The following is a 17,511-nucleotide window of genomic DNA, read 5'->3' on the forward strand; positions in this document are numbered from 1 at the left end:
ATATATTAATATATAAAAAACAAACTATATTTTTTTCTTAAAATTGAGAACATTTCATTGGCGCGTAGCATCAATATTCAATTAAAAATAAACTTTATTAAATTTAAACATTTTAATGAACGTTAAGATTAATAATAAGCAATTAAACAGTTAAAATAAATTAAACTTATTCGATTGTATTCTGGAATCGTCGATCGAGAATATGGTGCAACATGGCCGCAATGTGTGAAGCAGACAAGTCGTTAAATTTCAACTCCGTGTATTATTTTTAACTAGAATTTGTCGGTTAGGGATTATATAAATTATAAATGCCCACTAAAGGAGAATTACAACGTCCGGATCATTTAAGTCTACAATTCTGCAACCAAGAAGTAAGTTTTTGATATTTCCTCCTCCAGATTATATCGGGAAAATCCGATGTAAATGAAACACGAAATCATATTTTTAACCTCTTCTTAATAAATTGAACGTTGACGTCATAAATTACAAATTAATCAATTTCTTTAAACGTATTCGTGTATCTCTCAGTTTAATTCGGAAAGAATGGATCATAAAAACAAAAATTCAAATAAATTTACTTAATTTTTATTAATTTTTTTTAATAAAAAAAAAGCATAAAACAAAACGTTTTTATAAAATTTCTATTTGAAAAATAATTTTCCTTCATAAAAGACATTGTTTTCCTAATTATAAAATATTGAGAATAATGAAGCCATTTTTAAAGGGTAAAATTTTTTATTATGTTCTCTTATAAAATTAATTTTTAACGAATTTAAGATCTTTAACCTATTTACATATAATTGGTTATCTTGGATAATATAGTAGTTCAGGTTATTTATTTTCTGGGAAACTTGAGTTGAAAGTAGTATTGTTTTTTTTGAAAGAAAACAGTTGCTTGATTACAGTTTCCTCTGAAATTCTTTATCATTTTTCATTTATTTAATTTATACTCTCAGTTGTAATAATGATTTATTCATTCTGGCATTTAGAAGAAGCATGGCAACTTTGGTAAATTATCATTACCACTTTTTCAATTAGATATTTGTAATTTATAAGTTTTAGCTGATCATATTAAGAGTTAATTTACTCAATACTTTAAATGCTTGTTGATAAAGTTTAATTTAATGATAGATGAAGACATAGGATAATATTTGATGAAAAAATTTGTTTTAATGTTGTATACACAAATGGTTATTTTCTTACATATTTAAAATTTAATTTTAAAATATTTTGATTTCTGTCTTCTGATTGGAATGATCTTTATTTTAATAAAGATGAAATAATTGATATATCAATAACAAATGATTAGAAAGTCCCTTTACTATAAATAGGCTCTGATACCAAACATTGTATATTATTGTAGAAATATACAAGTATGATAATTAAATGAATCTTCTAAAATTGACTTTTAACACAGTAACATTTTAAATATTTTCTTAGTTGTATCACTGATTTTAGGTAAAAACCAGACATGAAATTTTCAGAAATAACTATTATCATACTAATATAATTAATTATTAAAACATTTGTCCATAACTTGATAAAGTACAGAATGATGTTTTCAAATGCAGCTTAATAAATATCTAAATCAAATTTAGGACCTAATTCCATATTTATCAAATAGGATTAAATTTATCAGATTTTTCTAGACATTATTTTTGGAAAATGCCTACACTATGATACCAAGGCCATCAAAAGGAGGGGAATTAAATAGAGTTAAATAACATAATAAATAGGATTTAACAATTTGCAGGTGCTTATCACAGCAAGGCCGACAGAAATAAGGAACAGATTTTTGACAAAAAGTGAGTCTTTAATAATCACATTTCAAATCTGTATTTACAATTTTTAATATAACCCATGTACTAAAGAACTAAAACTATCGAAGCATAAAATTTTCTAATACAATGACAATGTGATATATCATATTATTTGGGACCAGTAAATGTCTTATTTTCTCTCACATTTTCCAAATTCTGGTAGACTATTCCACTATTAATTCTACCAGAATTTGGAAAATGTGGGAGAAAATAAGACATTTACTGGTCCCAAATAATATGATATATCAAATTGTCATTGTATTAGAAAATTTTATGCTCGATAGTTTTAGTTCTTTAGTACATGGGTTATATTAAAAATTGTAAATACAGTGCACTGTATATATTAGATAATCCTTTGTATTGGTTAACTATTGATATTATAATTATTATGTTGGTGCCAGGTGTTTGTAAGCTGATGAGGGGTCCTTGTACCTGAAATGCATCCTTACCCAAATTTGAAATGTGATTATTAAAGACTAACTTTTTTGTCAAAGATCTGTTCCTTATTTCTATCAGCCTTGGTGTGATAAGCCCTCCAAATTGTTAAATCCTATTTATTATGTTATCTAACTCTATCTAATTTATAGTCGTGGGCTAAAAGAGTCTTTTATTATTATTAAAAGGAGGGGAGTTGGGACTTTATCTCCAGGCCTGGAAAAATCTTATAGGGATAGGAATCACCATGAGCCCCTAAGTTAAGGTTATTTTTACTAACAAAAATACTGTCTTTAAGGCTTGATTTTATTAATAAAGAAGTATTTTATATATTTCATTTGTTCAAAAAGAAAATGGCAAAAGTGGCCCACTCTACCTTGAGTTCTTGATGACCCTGTATGATTATGATATGTCTTTTTATTAGATAGTTTAGATAAAATTTTATGGCAAGCTTATTGACTTGAGAGTATTATGGATTTATAAACATACTGTTAAGTTACCAGATTTATTAACCTAATGAGTTCTGCTCCTATCATTTGAGCAGAACTCAGTAGGTTAATAAATCTGGTAAACCTATTATAGTCAAAACTGACTTATCATTTGAGCATATCCAGCTACAAAAACTTGGTTCTGGAGTAAACATAATTTACAGTTTCAATTAGATAATTTAAAAAATTTTTACTTCTTTTATGTTTATTTTTTTAATATATGGTCTGTCTTATATTTCCTACTAATTGAATTCTGTAATAAATAAAATTGTACAAAAATTACTATAATAAATACATTTATGGATCAGGTTATTAAATTTTTACACAGAATAATCATTCATACTAAAATTGATGTAAAGAAATGGATAATTTATTCAAATCAGATCTAAATTACTCTCTTATTTTAATAATTATTTAATGATGAACTGTGTACCAAAATATTAAAAAAAAAAGGCAAATTGCCTCTTAGCTAGAGGCAGAGAGATATTGAAAATGATTAATAAAGAGAAAGTAAGTAAATGAAAAATCAGGAATGGATGTGATAAAAATAAAGTACTTACCTAAAAACTTTTGAAACAGCTGTGAATAACCAATATGTATCTACTGAGTCAAAACTATGTAATAGTGCATTGTTCTTGGCATTACTAAGTGTGTTGTAACAATAATTATGTTATGAAGAAAGATATGACATCTCTCATTGTTAATAAAAATGTAATAAGCAGAAAAATCTTGATTTTATGTCTTAATTAAAAATAAAAGTTGTAAATGTTGTAATTTTATCATAAAGAGATGATACAAGCTGATCAAAAAGTCCGTTAACAGTGTTCTGTTTCCTGTGTTTAATGTATACTTGCAAAAATATGAATTGTAAAGTAAGTTTAGAACAATGTTTTTCTCTTACAGAATTAATGGAAACAATAAATATGGAGCAGTTATTTGGATATTTTCTAATGAACATATTTTTCTTTACAATGGCTAACTTCTTTCATCATGGAGGTGATGCCATTCTGTGTTTATTTTTCAAACTTTTAAAATCCATTTTGATCTATATTCAAAAGAATACAAAACAACTAATAAGCTTATCAATTATGTATGCATTTCTTATTGAACAAGATCAAAAATTAACTTACATAATCATTTTTTTAAATTGTAAACTAATCTGATAAATAAATAATGTCATACTTGTAATTATTATTCTTAATAAAGAGGTTTAAATTGTGGTTTTCCTGCTTTTATGATCTAATTGGTTCCCAGAAAATCACAAATTAATGCTAATTTTCCCATAGTTTCAATGTTATATATAAACTGAAGTTATACTTCTGAAAATAATATGACATTGTCAATCAAATTTTTAAATTGTAATATTGGTACTATTGGATTATGTAATATATACAATACTATTTTATTAAAATATAAATCGAACTCACTTGTGCCTATTGACCGGTGTGAAATAAATAAATTCACCCCGGTGTGTAGGATGAGGATATACTATTTTATTGTATATATTACATAATCCAAAGTTCATATATATTATATATAAGCTTTGGATACAAAAAGTAGTATATAAATATGGCAATTTGTATAATCATATAGGAAATTTGAATGGTCACAAAGCCAGATCTACTATGTATTAAAGTGGAATATTTTTACATTAATATTTAATATAATAAAAAATTACCAAAAATAAAGTGATTTTAATAGGCTTAAAAGATATTAAAACAAAGAAAAGCTGTTCTTCAAACACTTTTGAGTATTGAAAAACTCAACATTGTGAAGATGTGTCTATATTATGTAGTTATATAAAGACCAAATTTCACAAATCTATTGACCAAGAAGCAATAAGATGGATTTTTCTGCTTAGGTTAACTGTTTTTATTCTGTGCTTTGGCTGCAGCTGATCATATAAAATCAGAAGAAAGTTTTAAATTTAAAAACTACCCAGTATTCAGTCACTGAACAAGGAAAGTTCAAGAACTTTCCTTGTTCAGTGACTGAATACTTGTTCTAAAAGATAATCAGTTTGTATTTTAACTCTATTAAAACATTTTCTCTTACTCTTGATAAATTAATAATTCATTTTAGTGATTATCTTTATTGATTAATAAATAATTCTTTTTATCAAAAATCTAATGACAGACTAAGTGGGAATAGACCCCATTCAGATTTTCAAATGTAGATGTAAATTAGCATTTTAAGTACTGTAAACTCCAAATATATGGTGTTCTAAGTTCAAGCCAGTGCTTCACAAGGAATGGAGGTTACTTAGATTCAAAATATAATTTACAGAATTACTATATTTAAACAGAAAAAACACTACTAATAATTTTGAAATTAAGAATTCTGAATGAATGTTAGAAACATCAAAATGTAAAGCCGAAAGAACAGTAATGATTTTTGACACTTCATTGTATATTTTAAATATTTATTATTAAAACATTACATACAAGTAGTAGTAGTTTGTACCACTTTGATCACAAAATTAATTTTTACAAATTATTTAATTTTTGTGGAATAGAATTATTACATTAATCTTAATATAATTCCAATCCATAAAAATTAAATAATTTGTAATCTTAATTTGACAAATTATTTGTAAAAATTAATTTTGTGATCAAAGTGGTACAAACCACTTCTACTTCTCATACAAATGTATAATTAAATCATTATTAAATAAGTATTAATAAAAAATTTTACATGTTTTACTTATTTACTAAATATGCATGTAATAAGTTTCTAAATGATATTTGCAAGTTGTTTGTTGTACATTCAAAATAGACTCAATAAGTTTTTATATAAAATTATTAAAATCCATAACAGAAGTAGCATTGTTAAAAGGTGAAAAAATATGTTCTAAATACAGTAATTTGAAATTAATTAGTCATTTATTAATAAAACTCTAAAGTAATAATTCTAATTTTAAATGTTTATAATTTATTAGCCATCTCATAGCTGGACTGATGATCTACCCGTATGTCCATTTTCTGGAGTAGGTTACTCAACAAATCAAGTTTATCGCAGAGATGGAACTCCAAGTGAAGAACATGAATTTGAAGACAAAATTTTTCATGTTCGGTAAACAGTCTTATTTGAATTTAACACACAAATTTTCACATAAACTAGTAAATTAATTTTTAAAAAGTCACATTAAAGGCATTTTTGCCTAAAATCACAAGACTTCAATTGGAATGTGCTTCAATAGCATTGGCTTAAATCTTATATTTTTAAAGTTGTTCTGTGATTAATACTGAGAGTGACTTTATATTAACTAGTTTAAAGCAGGTTTACCTATAATCTATAAATTTACTTCAAAAAACTAGAGCCAGACTACAGCTAACCAAACAAATTAATTTAATTAGTCTCAGGATAGCCTAATGTAATGTGGCTCTAGTAGTTTAAATAATTAAAAATTTGAGTTGGTTTGAATCTATATACAGAAAATTATTAATATTTAAAGGTTAAAAAATTTTTAAATCATAACCTTTATTTATGCATGCAATCATGCAATAAGTGAATTTTATCTGCATGTATAAATAAAGGTTTAAAAATCTTTTTTCTGTTGTAGTTAAATAAATTTACACCTTTCACGGGTCCAGCAGAACATTTAATTCTATAATAAAAACATTAATCATAGAGATGCTGACAGTTTATCCATGGCCTGGAAATCCTTTTATGAAAAGGATTTGATGTAGTTTCTACGGCACCGCAGCGCCACTTTGATTTATTTCCATTTTAATTTTATTTTTATTTTTGGGTGTTTTTGTACACGCTTGCTATTGTTATTATTATTGATTGTTATTTGCATTTTGTTATAACCTTATTAAGAATGGATTTACGTTTTTGTTACCGTTGGATGTATAACCATCTTTTTTGAAATTTTTGTTCTTTTTAAATTCGAATTTTCTCATTCGTTTATTTGTAAAGAATAACTGAAGAAAATCTCTCAAAGGGATCAAAAATGTTTTTATTATAGAATTAAATGTTCTGCTGGACCCATGACAGGTGTAAATTTATTTAACTTGTTATTATACAGTTCCAGTAAGCATTTCTTTATATATTCCGTTGTAGTAAATTGCTATTTTACAAGAAATCTGTAAATCATTACAAAAAAAAATTATCTATTTCTAATTTCAGAACAAAATACAGCAGCTGTTTGCACTAACCACTGTAACAATTCCTGTTAAGTTTTAAATATACAAATAAATCACAAGATAAATTTAATTTAAATTAGTTTATCTCTAGTTAATTCTTGTAACTTGTTCAAAAACTTATTCTTTACATATAATTTTTTCAATTGTTAGGCTTTATTTTTCAATATAATTAGATTTATTTAAAAATAAAATATATGAAAAATTTTTTCATGTACAAATATATATTATTATTAATAACAGAATTGGTTTTTCATTGATCTGTAGAAAATAATCCTAATAAAACCATGTAAAATTCTCATGGAACCACTTATTTTACTCAGTTAAGTTTCTGTTTGTGTTTGATGATGATGATAATTCATATTCACAACCTTAATATTTGTAAATTTTGAGTTTTATTTGTTCAATAACCATGAAAAAAAATTTAGTAGAAAATTGTTAACATTGTTTTTGTAATGGCCTACAAATTATAATTTGTAGGCCATTACAAAAACAATGTTAACAATTTTTTACTAAATTATTGCTAACTCATCTTTCAATAATTATTAGAAAGATCAAACACCATGGTATTTAATCTTTCTATTAATTTGTAGGTCATTTGTTGGTTTTTTTTCTAATAATCTCTACTATATACATTTTATATATATATCATACTTTTCCTTGACAATATATTTATATAGGATGCAGAAGTTTATTTCTGAGACTAAAATGTAATTAATTGTTAATATGCTCTTGCTAAAATGTGTGTGTGTATGTATGAAGCAAGAAATCATTGTTTTGTTAGTATATTAACTGTATTTTCAGTTAAAATGATGACATGTTTAATTTTTTTGAAATATTTAAACAAGATTTAAACAATGCCAACAAACTTTATTTTTTTTAACTCTAGTGCCTACAAGATAGAAAGAGCTTTATTTACAGTTATCACAGCATTAGGCAGGCTAGTGATGATTTAACAAGATGATAAGGGATGGAGCCCAACATATTGGGACAGACTATCCATGAAAAATTTCTTTGGTTTTCATCTGCTCAGATTCAATTCCAGTCCCCCACAACAGTAGGCTGACACCTTAACCACATTGGCCATGCAGCCATTGCTATGAAGAGACTAGAAAATGCAACATTCTCATACAGCAAATTACATTTACTATTTGTATCTTTTTAAATCTTATATCTTTCTAGAATAACAAATTTTATTATTGCTATATAAAATATTGTTAGAGAGGAACTGGAAAAACTCGCACATACAACTGCTTTTTTTTAAAATTACTCTTTAGTTTTATATATTTTTGTATACAATTCTGGGAAATTTTGCTAACCGTCTTGTGTTAATGAATAAAAATGGAACTGCATTGAATTCTATTTTCATTGCTAATTAAATCAATAAAATATTTGTAACATGAAAATTATGAGTAATTTAATTGTTATTAATCCATGTAATTCGACTGCAATTTGAAAAAATTGTAGATCTATAAATTCCCACTGTCATCCATCCATCCTTAATCTCAAGAATGGAGTTATATACATGAAAGATGAGACCAGATATGGAAACCTTAGGGGCAGGAGGCTCTAATTAACAATATACAAACTTCTGATGCAAACCAGAAGTTGCATTATTTCAATTCAAAAATTTCTTTCCGAAAGGAGTTAGATAAATGACCAGCACAACTCTATTGTTAAAGGAAAAGTACATACATCAAACGAAACCTGATATCACAAGCAAATATGCTGCTGTAAATGATCGGGCTAAATTTTGAATAAATGATTATAGATTAGAAATAAATTTGGCACTAGAGTTAGGCATTAGGCACCATCTCTTATTAAAATTAATAATTATATATATTTAATTAATGAATTTAGATTAACCAGTTGTTTGCGGAGTACTGCTATTGGAGTAACCGGTTTTCGTTAAACTGTTGCGGAGTACTCCAGTTGGAGTAAGTGTCAATTTTTTTTCGTAATTAACTAGTTGGTGGCAATTTAAGCACTGATTGGCTTTTATCTACATAGATTAAGTCTGTTTCAACGAATAAGATATTTGTTACCACCCCGTATTTTTAAATTTAGGCACAAAACTCTTCCATTCCATGTTAAGTCTATGGGAGACCCTTCTTTTGTTCATTTGACAATAAAATCCTAGTTAGCATGCCCGTTAAGTTCTAATTGGTATATTATAGCTAAATGATTATCCTTTGACCAATAAGCATCGACTTGGATTTGTGGGGTGGGAACTTTCTTGGAAAAAATTACACCAACTTCGAGCTACATTGTCAGCTAGAAACATAAACAAACAATTATAAATCATTATTTTTATCTATTTTTAGCATGAATTTAATAAATTTTTATGTATATTTATCCTATTTAACAAATAAGCTTGTTTTTTAAACCATTCAGCCATAAATCTTTCAAAAAACAAAGTACTTCTGGTTATGGTGGTACTTCCGTAATACATAAGATATACATGTATAGTCGTTAATATAATAAAGTAATAATCGCTTATTATAGTCTACTATTAGTACAATAGTTTAAATAACGTATAAATAGAATCAAATACACATCATCAATAATAAAAGTGTATTAACCTAGATTTAGAAAGGCCATCACCCTTCCACGCTGATCGGCGTTATAATCTATAGGCCGTATTATTTCTCTACGTTGATTTAGAAAGCTGCAGTTTTTTATTTGACAGAAAATAGACATGTCTAAGTAATGTATGTAACAAATTAATGGAATATTTATGAAAAAAACGATTTTTTTTAATATTTTAAAATCTTAAATTTTATTAATTTTTTTAAACATACATAATATTTTGAAGTTAACAATCGTAAAGTGTAATATGTACATGATAGAAAACCGAAAACAGATTATATCTACTACAATTTTTAAACGAGATATTGCAAATTGAAAAACCACTTTAAAAACCACAAAACCTGTATGCAACAGCGGTGTTGTTTCGGACTATCCAAGTGCACAGCTGACAGGTTAAACTCGAAGAAAAGCATCGGCCCAAAGCGTGACTTGAACCCACAACTCCCACTTACCATGCGGACACGTTGCCAGTTATGCTACCCAGACCTTTGGTCCAATCTCCTCTTCCAGCATATATAAGACTAAGATATAACCATCCATGGTTATTATGGTGCCGACTGGGGACACATCCATGCTCACGGCCAGAAACATCAGAAAGGAAAAGTATGATGTACAGAAGCAAGCCACCACTAATTTGAATCAGAGAGCATATATTTTAAGTTAAATAAATTTAAAATATGATTGTCACAATGCTGGACTGCAATTTTTAATGTCACAATAAATAATTGCTCATTTTATTTTAGATTATTTCAGATATCTGTTATGGTAGCTGTTTATTCATTCTACAAATGTATGTCTCTTTAATCCAAAAAAAATACAAGAATTCCGGTAGACTATCTTACAGCCTTTAGGTCAGGAACATCCTTTATTGAAGATACAGGTTACATATGCATTTCAGGCTTATTTTATCTTTAAGCTCCTCTTCAGTGCAAAAAAGATTTTCCATAATGTTTTCTTTCAAAATTTTAATGTTATATGATATATGCCCATTTTAAATGATTAGTAAATAATGTAAAAAAAGACCCAGAAGTGTCATATGAGTGTGACAGACAAATTTGAAAGAAGAAATTGTGGAAAATCTTTTTTGCACTGAAGAGGGGCTTAAAGATAAAATAAGCCCGAAATGCATATGTAACCTGTATCTTTAATAAAGGATGTTCCTGACCTAAAGGCTATAAGATAGTCTACCGGAATTCTTGTATTTTTTTTCAGATTAAAGAGACATACATTTGTAGTATTTTAGATTATTTTAGTAGCAGTAACTGTACTGATACACCCTGTATTGGTACAGGGTGTATCAGTACAATGGTTACAAACTTTCAGGAGAGATGGAGTATGCCTAGACGATGGGAAATCACATAGCAATGCATGGTTGGAAACGCTTTCCTGGCACGGTAGTGACGATACAAAACACAAGAAAGGAAGGACATGAACAAGGTGAGAAAACATGTTTATTATTCTTAGTACAGCAAAAATGCTGGGACGTCTTTGGCTTGTATAGCAACATCTATTGTATACATCTCTCCTGAAAGTTTGTAGCTGCTGTACTGATATACCCTGTAGAAATTTTTTCCATTTTAATAATGAAATGAAAAGTCATTATATAAATAATTTAAGAGTCAAATAATAGTATATTTTCATTGCAACTTAATACCAAATGGCATCATTATTAGATTATTGAAATTTTGCTTTAGTAATATGTAATTGTACATAATTCATGTGTAATATGTGCATTTCCACAGCAGTGAACTCAGATAACACTATTCCTTATATAGTTTGAAACTCTGGTAAATTCAGGGTGGCCATATTTCTAAAACAATGTGGGACAATCAAAATGAGAGGGGTTAAACTTTGATTCTCTCTGTGATTTTAATTATAACCAGTAAATCTAACAAGAAAAAAAACATTTGATTTTTAATATATTACAAACAGTCAAAGTAAAATAAAATGATTAAAAACATGTTTCTTTAAAGAAAGCATACAACTGTATAAATATTTTTATAATAAACATTGATTTTTACAAAATTTTTATGTAATTAAACACATTTGTATGTGGTAAATGAAACAGAACCTTTCTTCAAAGGAGTCAAATTGTTTTACCTATTTTGATGATGATGGTTCATTATTATACAGGGTGTTTCAAAACTATATGTCAGAAATGTAAAGGCAGGTAGAGGGAACCTAAGTAAGCAGATTTTGTAAATGAATGTGGGTGTGGAAATGCAGTGTTGAAGTGGTAGCACATAAGGCAGTATTAACAACAGGTAACTGAAAAGACAAGTAAAGACAAAGGAAAGCAACAATTTATTTATCAAGACGTTTACAATAGCTGCTCGAAAGAGCGACCACCAACAGCAATACACGATTCACAGTGGCAGTGCATGGATTGGCATACATTAGTAAAAACGTCAGGCATGTCATGCACATTTCCAGCAGCAACAGACAATCGGGCAACCAGATCTTCTTCAGATGTCAAGTGACTATCGTACACCATGCTCTTAATGTGACCCCAAAAGAAATCCAAGCATGTCAAATCTAGGGAGCATGGTGGCCAAGGAACAGGTCCACCCTGTCCTATCCAATGCTGGCTGTAGACAGCGTCCAGGTGATTCCTGACGATTCTGCTGAAGGGAGCAACTGTTCCATTTCATTGCTCAGCCCCATACATGAAATGCATGTTGTCAAGCTCCATATTGGTGTAATGATGCATGTTGCTAAAAATCTGTGTGGGGAACGACTATTCAAGCCAGCGAAGCACTTTCCTCCACTGAACTCAACAGCATCCTCACGCTGCATTTCTGCACCCACATTCATTTACAAAATCTGCTTATTCAGGTCCCCTCTACCTGCCTTTACATTTCTGACATATAGTTTTCAATCACCCTGTATAATTTCCCTAATAATAATTATTCCTTCAGTTTCAAGGATTTATCCAACACAACTCTTTCTAAGGCTTGTTTTTATAGTGTACTTCAGCTTACATTTGAAATGGACTGTAAAACATACTAGAATACATTTTGGAGAAGTGTCGAATTTAGGTTTTTTAATTTTTACATGCAAAAAATAAATGACTATGTTACTTTCACTAGTTATACAAAATTTTTCAATATACAAAATTTTTTTATAATAAGGACTGAAGAGGGGGCAAATAGCCCAAAATACATTTCCTTTTATATAATAAAGTCCACATAACCAATCAACTGTGTTCCTGTATGATAAATTCTCCATAGCAGTTCTGTACATTTAAAAATGTCATTGTGTAGTCCACAGTGAATAGAATATTATTTTAAGACTTCTGTTATAGACATATTTAACAAAACAATATATACAGAATTATTAAAACAAAATCTGTATATAATAGTTAAGTTTTCTATGTTAAGTAAGTTATACTTACTACATTTATCTTTTATGATTACTATACAGTATTTAGTATAACTTCACTTTATTGAAATTAAACTAAATATTTATAATTTTATCTCATGTAATTTCGTATCTGTATTTCCTTTATTGCTAAATGAAATGTCTTGTCATGTTATCTAATCAGTTTTAAGACAAACATTATAAAAATATTTATTAATACTATTAATGTTTGTTTTTAAAACAAATAAATTTAAAGAAATAATGTACAGAAATCATATTTGACTGAGAATCAATTTTTTCACTCCTAGCTTAAAATCGTAATTGGGCTGCAATTTAAAAAATTGTAGATCTAAATTTCCACTGTCGTCTTCCGTCCATCCGTTTTTCCTTAATCTCAAGAATGGTGTTAGGATAAATGAAATTCAAGACCATATTTGGAAAGTTGAAAGTAGAGGGAGGAGGTTTTGATTAACTACATACAAACTTTGATACAAAATGGAAATCATGTTATTCCAATTCAAAAATTTTCCCCTGAAAAGTGTTAGATAGATGAACAGCACAACTCTATTGTTAAAGGAAAAGTATGATTTACAAGGGGAAGCCAATACTAATTTGAAGTGGAGAGAATATATTTTAAATTAAATAAATTTAAAAAATATAATTAAAAATTGCAGCCTGGCATTGTGACAATGTCACAATAAATAATTGCTCATTATTATCTACAATCTTGATTTATCTAAGCCAAGATTGCTGATGATAATCTACAAATATTGCAATTATTGCAATATTTGTGATACAAATTAATGGTATGATTTGGTTAGTTGTAGTAACATATTTGATTGAAAAATACTTGAATTATTAAACTTTTTTAAAGCTTTATTTGCATATGTAATAAATAAAATTTGATCTATTTTTTGTTTTTGATTAAAAATATACAATCGAATCCGCATAAGTCGACACCATCGGTTAAGTAGTCAGCTTTCTATGGTCCTGGCTGACCTACATAGGCATTAATGTTGAAAAACTCCGGTTTACTTGACATTGTTTAACTCGTCACCACTGGATAAGTCGACATACTTTTGCTGTCCCACACTCCGATAAGTCATCACCCCCTCCTGAAAAAATGAATTCACTCGGCATGTGTGGTGCAAATTCTTTTTTTTTTTTTTTTTTTTCCAGGAGAGGGAGTCAATTTATTTATTAATATATATATACATATTAATAAAAATGCCTTAACATTTTATGTATTTTTATGTATAAAATAATAACAGATAAACAAAAAGAAAATATACAATCTACATCAACGTCACACCAGAATCCAATTTTGCATTTTCTCATGCCAAAGGCATTAAGAATCCTTAGACATCACTTTCCAACAATTGACAATTGTGAAGATGATGTTTTCAAGGCGTTCGTGATCGTTGAAAAAGAAAGTCGAGACAGTTAAGTGCTCAAAACAAACAACACTAAACAAATTTTTCAGTTTTTCATCTACAGAGTAATTGTAAATGGAGGACATAATGTATTGTAAGCCTATACTACTGTATAATGCACTACTATATTAATTGTAGTTTTGTGGTTTTTTTCCAACTTCGCTTTAGTCGTCACATCGGATAACTCGACATTTTCACTTCCCCTTGGGGTGTCGACTTATGCGGAGTCAACTGTATATATATTTGCAGTTTCTGATCTTCATACATAGCAATAATTTCAAATATATTTAAAATTAATTGTCTCTGTGTGCCATTTATTTAATTTTAGTTAAGAATATATTTATGATTTTAAACAAATTTTATGATTTTATAAAATTTACTTAGGTCCAGTTGGATAGTTTTACAAGAAAAATATGTAAATATATATTTTTAAGCTTATTGAATTCAAATAATAATAATAATAAAATTATCAATTTTTACTGTTTAACTTTATCCAATGTACTTTTAACTTTATTTTTTATTCTTTAACTATTACATAGTCCACATCTAATATTACTTCATATTTATTATAATACTCAAATTTTTATGACTTAAAAACTTTTCAAATATAAAGTGTCAACCAGTTTGAATTAAAAGCTGATAAGCACCATACACTACATTCTGATAATTTTAATCAAATAACTGTATCTGAAGATGGGAGTGAAAATTCTAAAAAGCACTTAATCAAACATTTTGACTCCTTTAATATATTCAAGTTTTTTTCTAATGTCTTAACTATTCTAATTATAGTTAAGAAATTGTCTCTATATTACATTGTGCAGTTATAATTATTTCAGTAATAAAAATATAAATATTGTATGTATAAAATAGGTAATTTATATATTCATAATGTAAAAAAATTTGAAAATGACTATTGCAATATTATTATTTGAAGAAAAATACAAAATTTCTTCAAATAATAATCTGAGAATTTCTGAGAATAAATGTTGGTTAAAAATAATTTATATTTATTTATTATTTTTGCTGAAATAAAATATTTCATTTAAAAACAAAAAATTCAACGTTTTTATTATTTTCTAGAGCTGATGATGTGTATTTCTATGGTTTGTTTGATGGTCATTGTGGAAAGAAAGCAGCACATTTTGCAGCTCAAAGAATGCCAGCAGAAATCCTATTAGGTCAACTTAAAGGAAATGAAAGCGATAAGAATATAAAAGAATTATTACGAAAAGCATTTTCAACTGTCGAGAAAGGATTTTTTGAATCAATTGATGATCTCTTGGCAGAAAAAGCTAATTTAGAATTTCAGTTGCAGGTATCTATCTATTAATTTTTGATTATTACAATAATTATTAGAGAAACATTTATAGAACATAGCATTAAGTAAGACATAAAGAAATATTTTCAAACTCCAAAATTACTTTTAAAATCGTACAAATACTTTTGCATCATGAGAATTTTTTCATTTATTAATTACTGCTTTGGTTTTCTGTAAGCTTTTCTACATATAGAATTTAGGATGGAGACTGTGTGACAGTTTAAAAAACAATATAATTATCAATTCAAATGTTCATATGTTTGACTGTTAAATATTATTATTTTTAGGAAGCAGGAATGTATGCAACATACAGGAACCAACCAGAAATTATTGACTGTCTTAGAACAATTTCTTCTGAAATTTCAGGAGGAACTACTGCTGCTGTTGCTCTAATTGTCAAAAATAAGCTGTATGTTGCAAATGTTGGTTAGTATTTTTTTTAAATAATTGCATTGTATATTCAATATTATCTATCAAATTAATATATGTATTTTAAATTAAGTAATTTTTTTTAAAGGAAATAGCAGAGCCGTTCTATGTAAAATAGATCAGAATAACTTAATTGATGTTCAGCAGTTAAGTGTTGATCATGATATTGATAATGATGATGAATTACTTCGTTTATCAGAACTTGGAATGGATGTGGAGAAAATATGCAAGCAAGGAAAATTAGGCAATCAAGAAAATACACGATGTATTGGAAATTATATGGTTAAAGGAGGATATAGAGATTTTGATTCAATACTTCGGTACCTAACTATAAAATAAAAGAAAGATTTTTAAAATAAAATATAAAAAGTTGAGTATTATACTTATATATTTTTAGAGAAGCAAGCCAAGAACCTGTTATAGCTGAACCAGAAATGTGTGGAGGTATTCAAATAGATGATAGTTGTAGGTTTTTACTACTAATGTCTAGTGGATTATATAAATCCTTAAAAGAAGCTACAGGTACAAAACAGGTAATAAAATATTCATGTGTTTAATATATTTAAAAATCAGAATTTGTTAATAAATTTTCATTAAAATAATTTTTAGGCAAATCTTGATATATGCAAAATGGTTATAGAACAATTTTCCATGCATACAACAATTACTGGAGTTGCTCAAGCTGTGGTGGATAAAATTGTAAGAATTCATCATGACATGTATTTAAATAGTCCTGAATCATTAACAGTATGCCAAAAACGTGATGACATAACACTTATAGTGAGTACATTTTGTTACCGTTGTATTTTAGAAACAGAAATAATAGTAAATTTTACTAAAATGTCTTTATATATATTACAGGTTAGGAATTTTAATCAACTTTTACCAAGTTCTGCAACACCTTCTCAAACTTCAAGTTCTATGACAAGTAGTGTAGATGAGTTAAAAACAATTAAACGAATGGGTGGAAATATTATTACCAGCAGGCCTGATCCTGAACCTGAAATATATAGTGAATCTAATTCTGCTTCTAACACAGAATCACTCATGAGTAATCAGTCAGAACAAGAAAATGGACAAATGTTATTTCAGTCTCTTCGAAGTCATTCATTACCTTTAAACGAAAGAGGAAGGATAAATCCTTACGTAGACTTTTCTAATTTCTATAAAGCGATAGAAGAAGCAAAGAAACAAGGGAAAAAAGTGCCTGAAGGTTGTGATACTTAAAGACAAATGTATTCTATGAATATTTTATGAAGTCATTACAAATCAAAATGAAATTCTCAGCCTTTGGTTATTAAATAAGTCATCAGAAATAGCATAAAATATTTTTATGCTTTTTTCCATCAAATAAACTTTCAACATGTGTAATATTTAGTGTATGTATAGACATTAATTTTGTATGTTCTAAACTTAGTATACAGAGTGGAAATCTCATGTACTAATCAAGAACGAAATTTTTATTGTTAATCATCAAATAAAAATATTCTCATT

General features: G+C 27.5%; 1 protein-coding gene across 2 annotated transcripts; it reads left to right on the forward strand.

The window, feature by feature from the left end:
• The first annotated feature begins 175 nt into the window (after positions 1 to 175).
• On the forward strand, positions 176 to 17,464 carry LOC136970096 (TGF-beta-activated kinase 1 and MAP3K7-binding protein 1-like). 2 transcript variants are annotated; one of them, XM_067264474.1, is made up of 8 exons: positions 176 to 371; positions 5,682 to 5,815; positions 15,351 to 15,585; positions 15,876 to 16,014; positions 16,217 to 16,337; positions 16,415 to 16,550; positions 16,627 to 16,797; positions 16,879 to 17,464. In XM_067264474.1, the coding sequence occupies exons 1-8, from the start codon at positions 309 to 311 to the stop codon at positions 17,242 to 17,244; spliced, it is 1,365 nt and encodes a 454-aa protein (XP_067120575.1). In that variant the 5' UTR covers positions 176 to 308; the 3' UTR covers positions 17,245 to 17,464. The 2 variants fall into 2 exon arrangements, with proteins under 2 accessions (XP_067120575.1, XP_067120574.1); XM_067264473.1 differs by having other exon boundaries at positions 177 to 371; positions 16,106 to 16,337.
• The last annotated feature ends 47 nt before the right edge of the window (positions 17,465 to 17,511 follow it).

The sequence above is a fragment of the Centruroides vittatus genome, unplaced genomic scaffold (assembly GCF_030686945.1).
Source record: "Centruroides vittatus isolate TY-2023 unplaced genomic scaffold, ASM3068694v2 contig_19, whole genome shotgun sequence".
NCBI lineage: Eukaryota > Metazoa > Arthropoda > Arachnida > Scorpiones > Buthidae > Centruroides > Centruroides vittatus.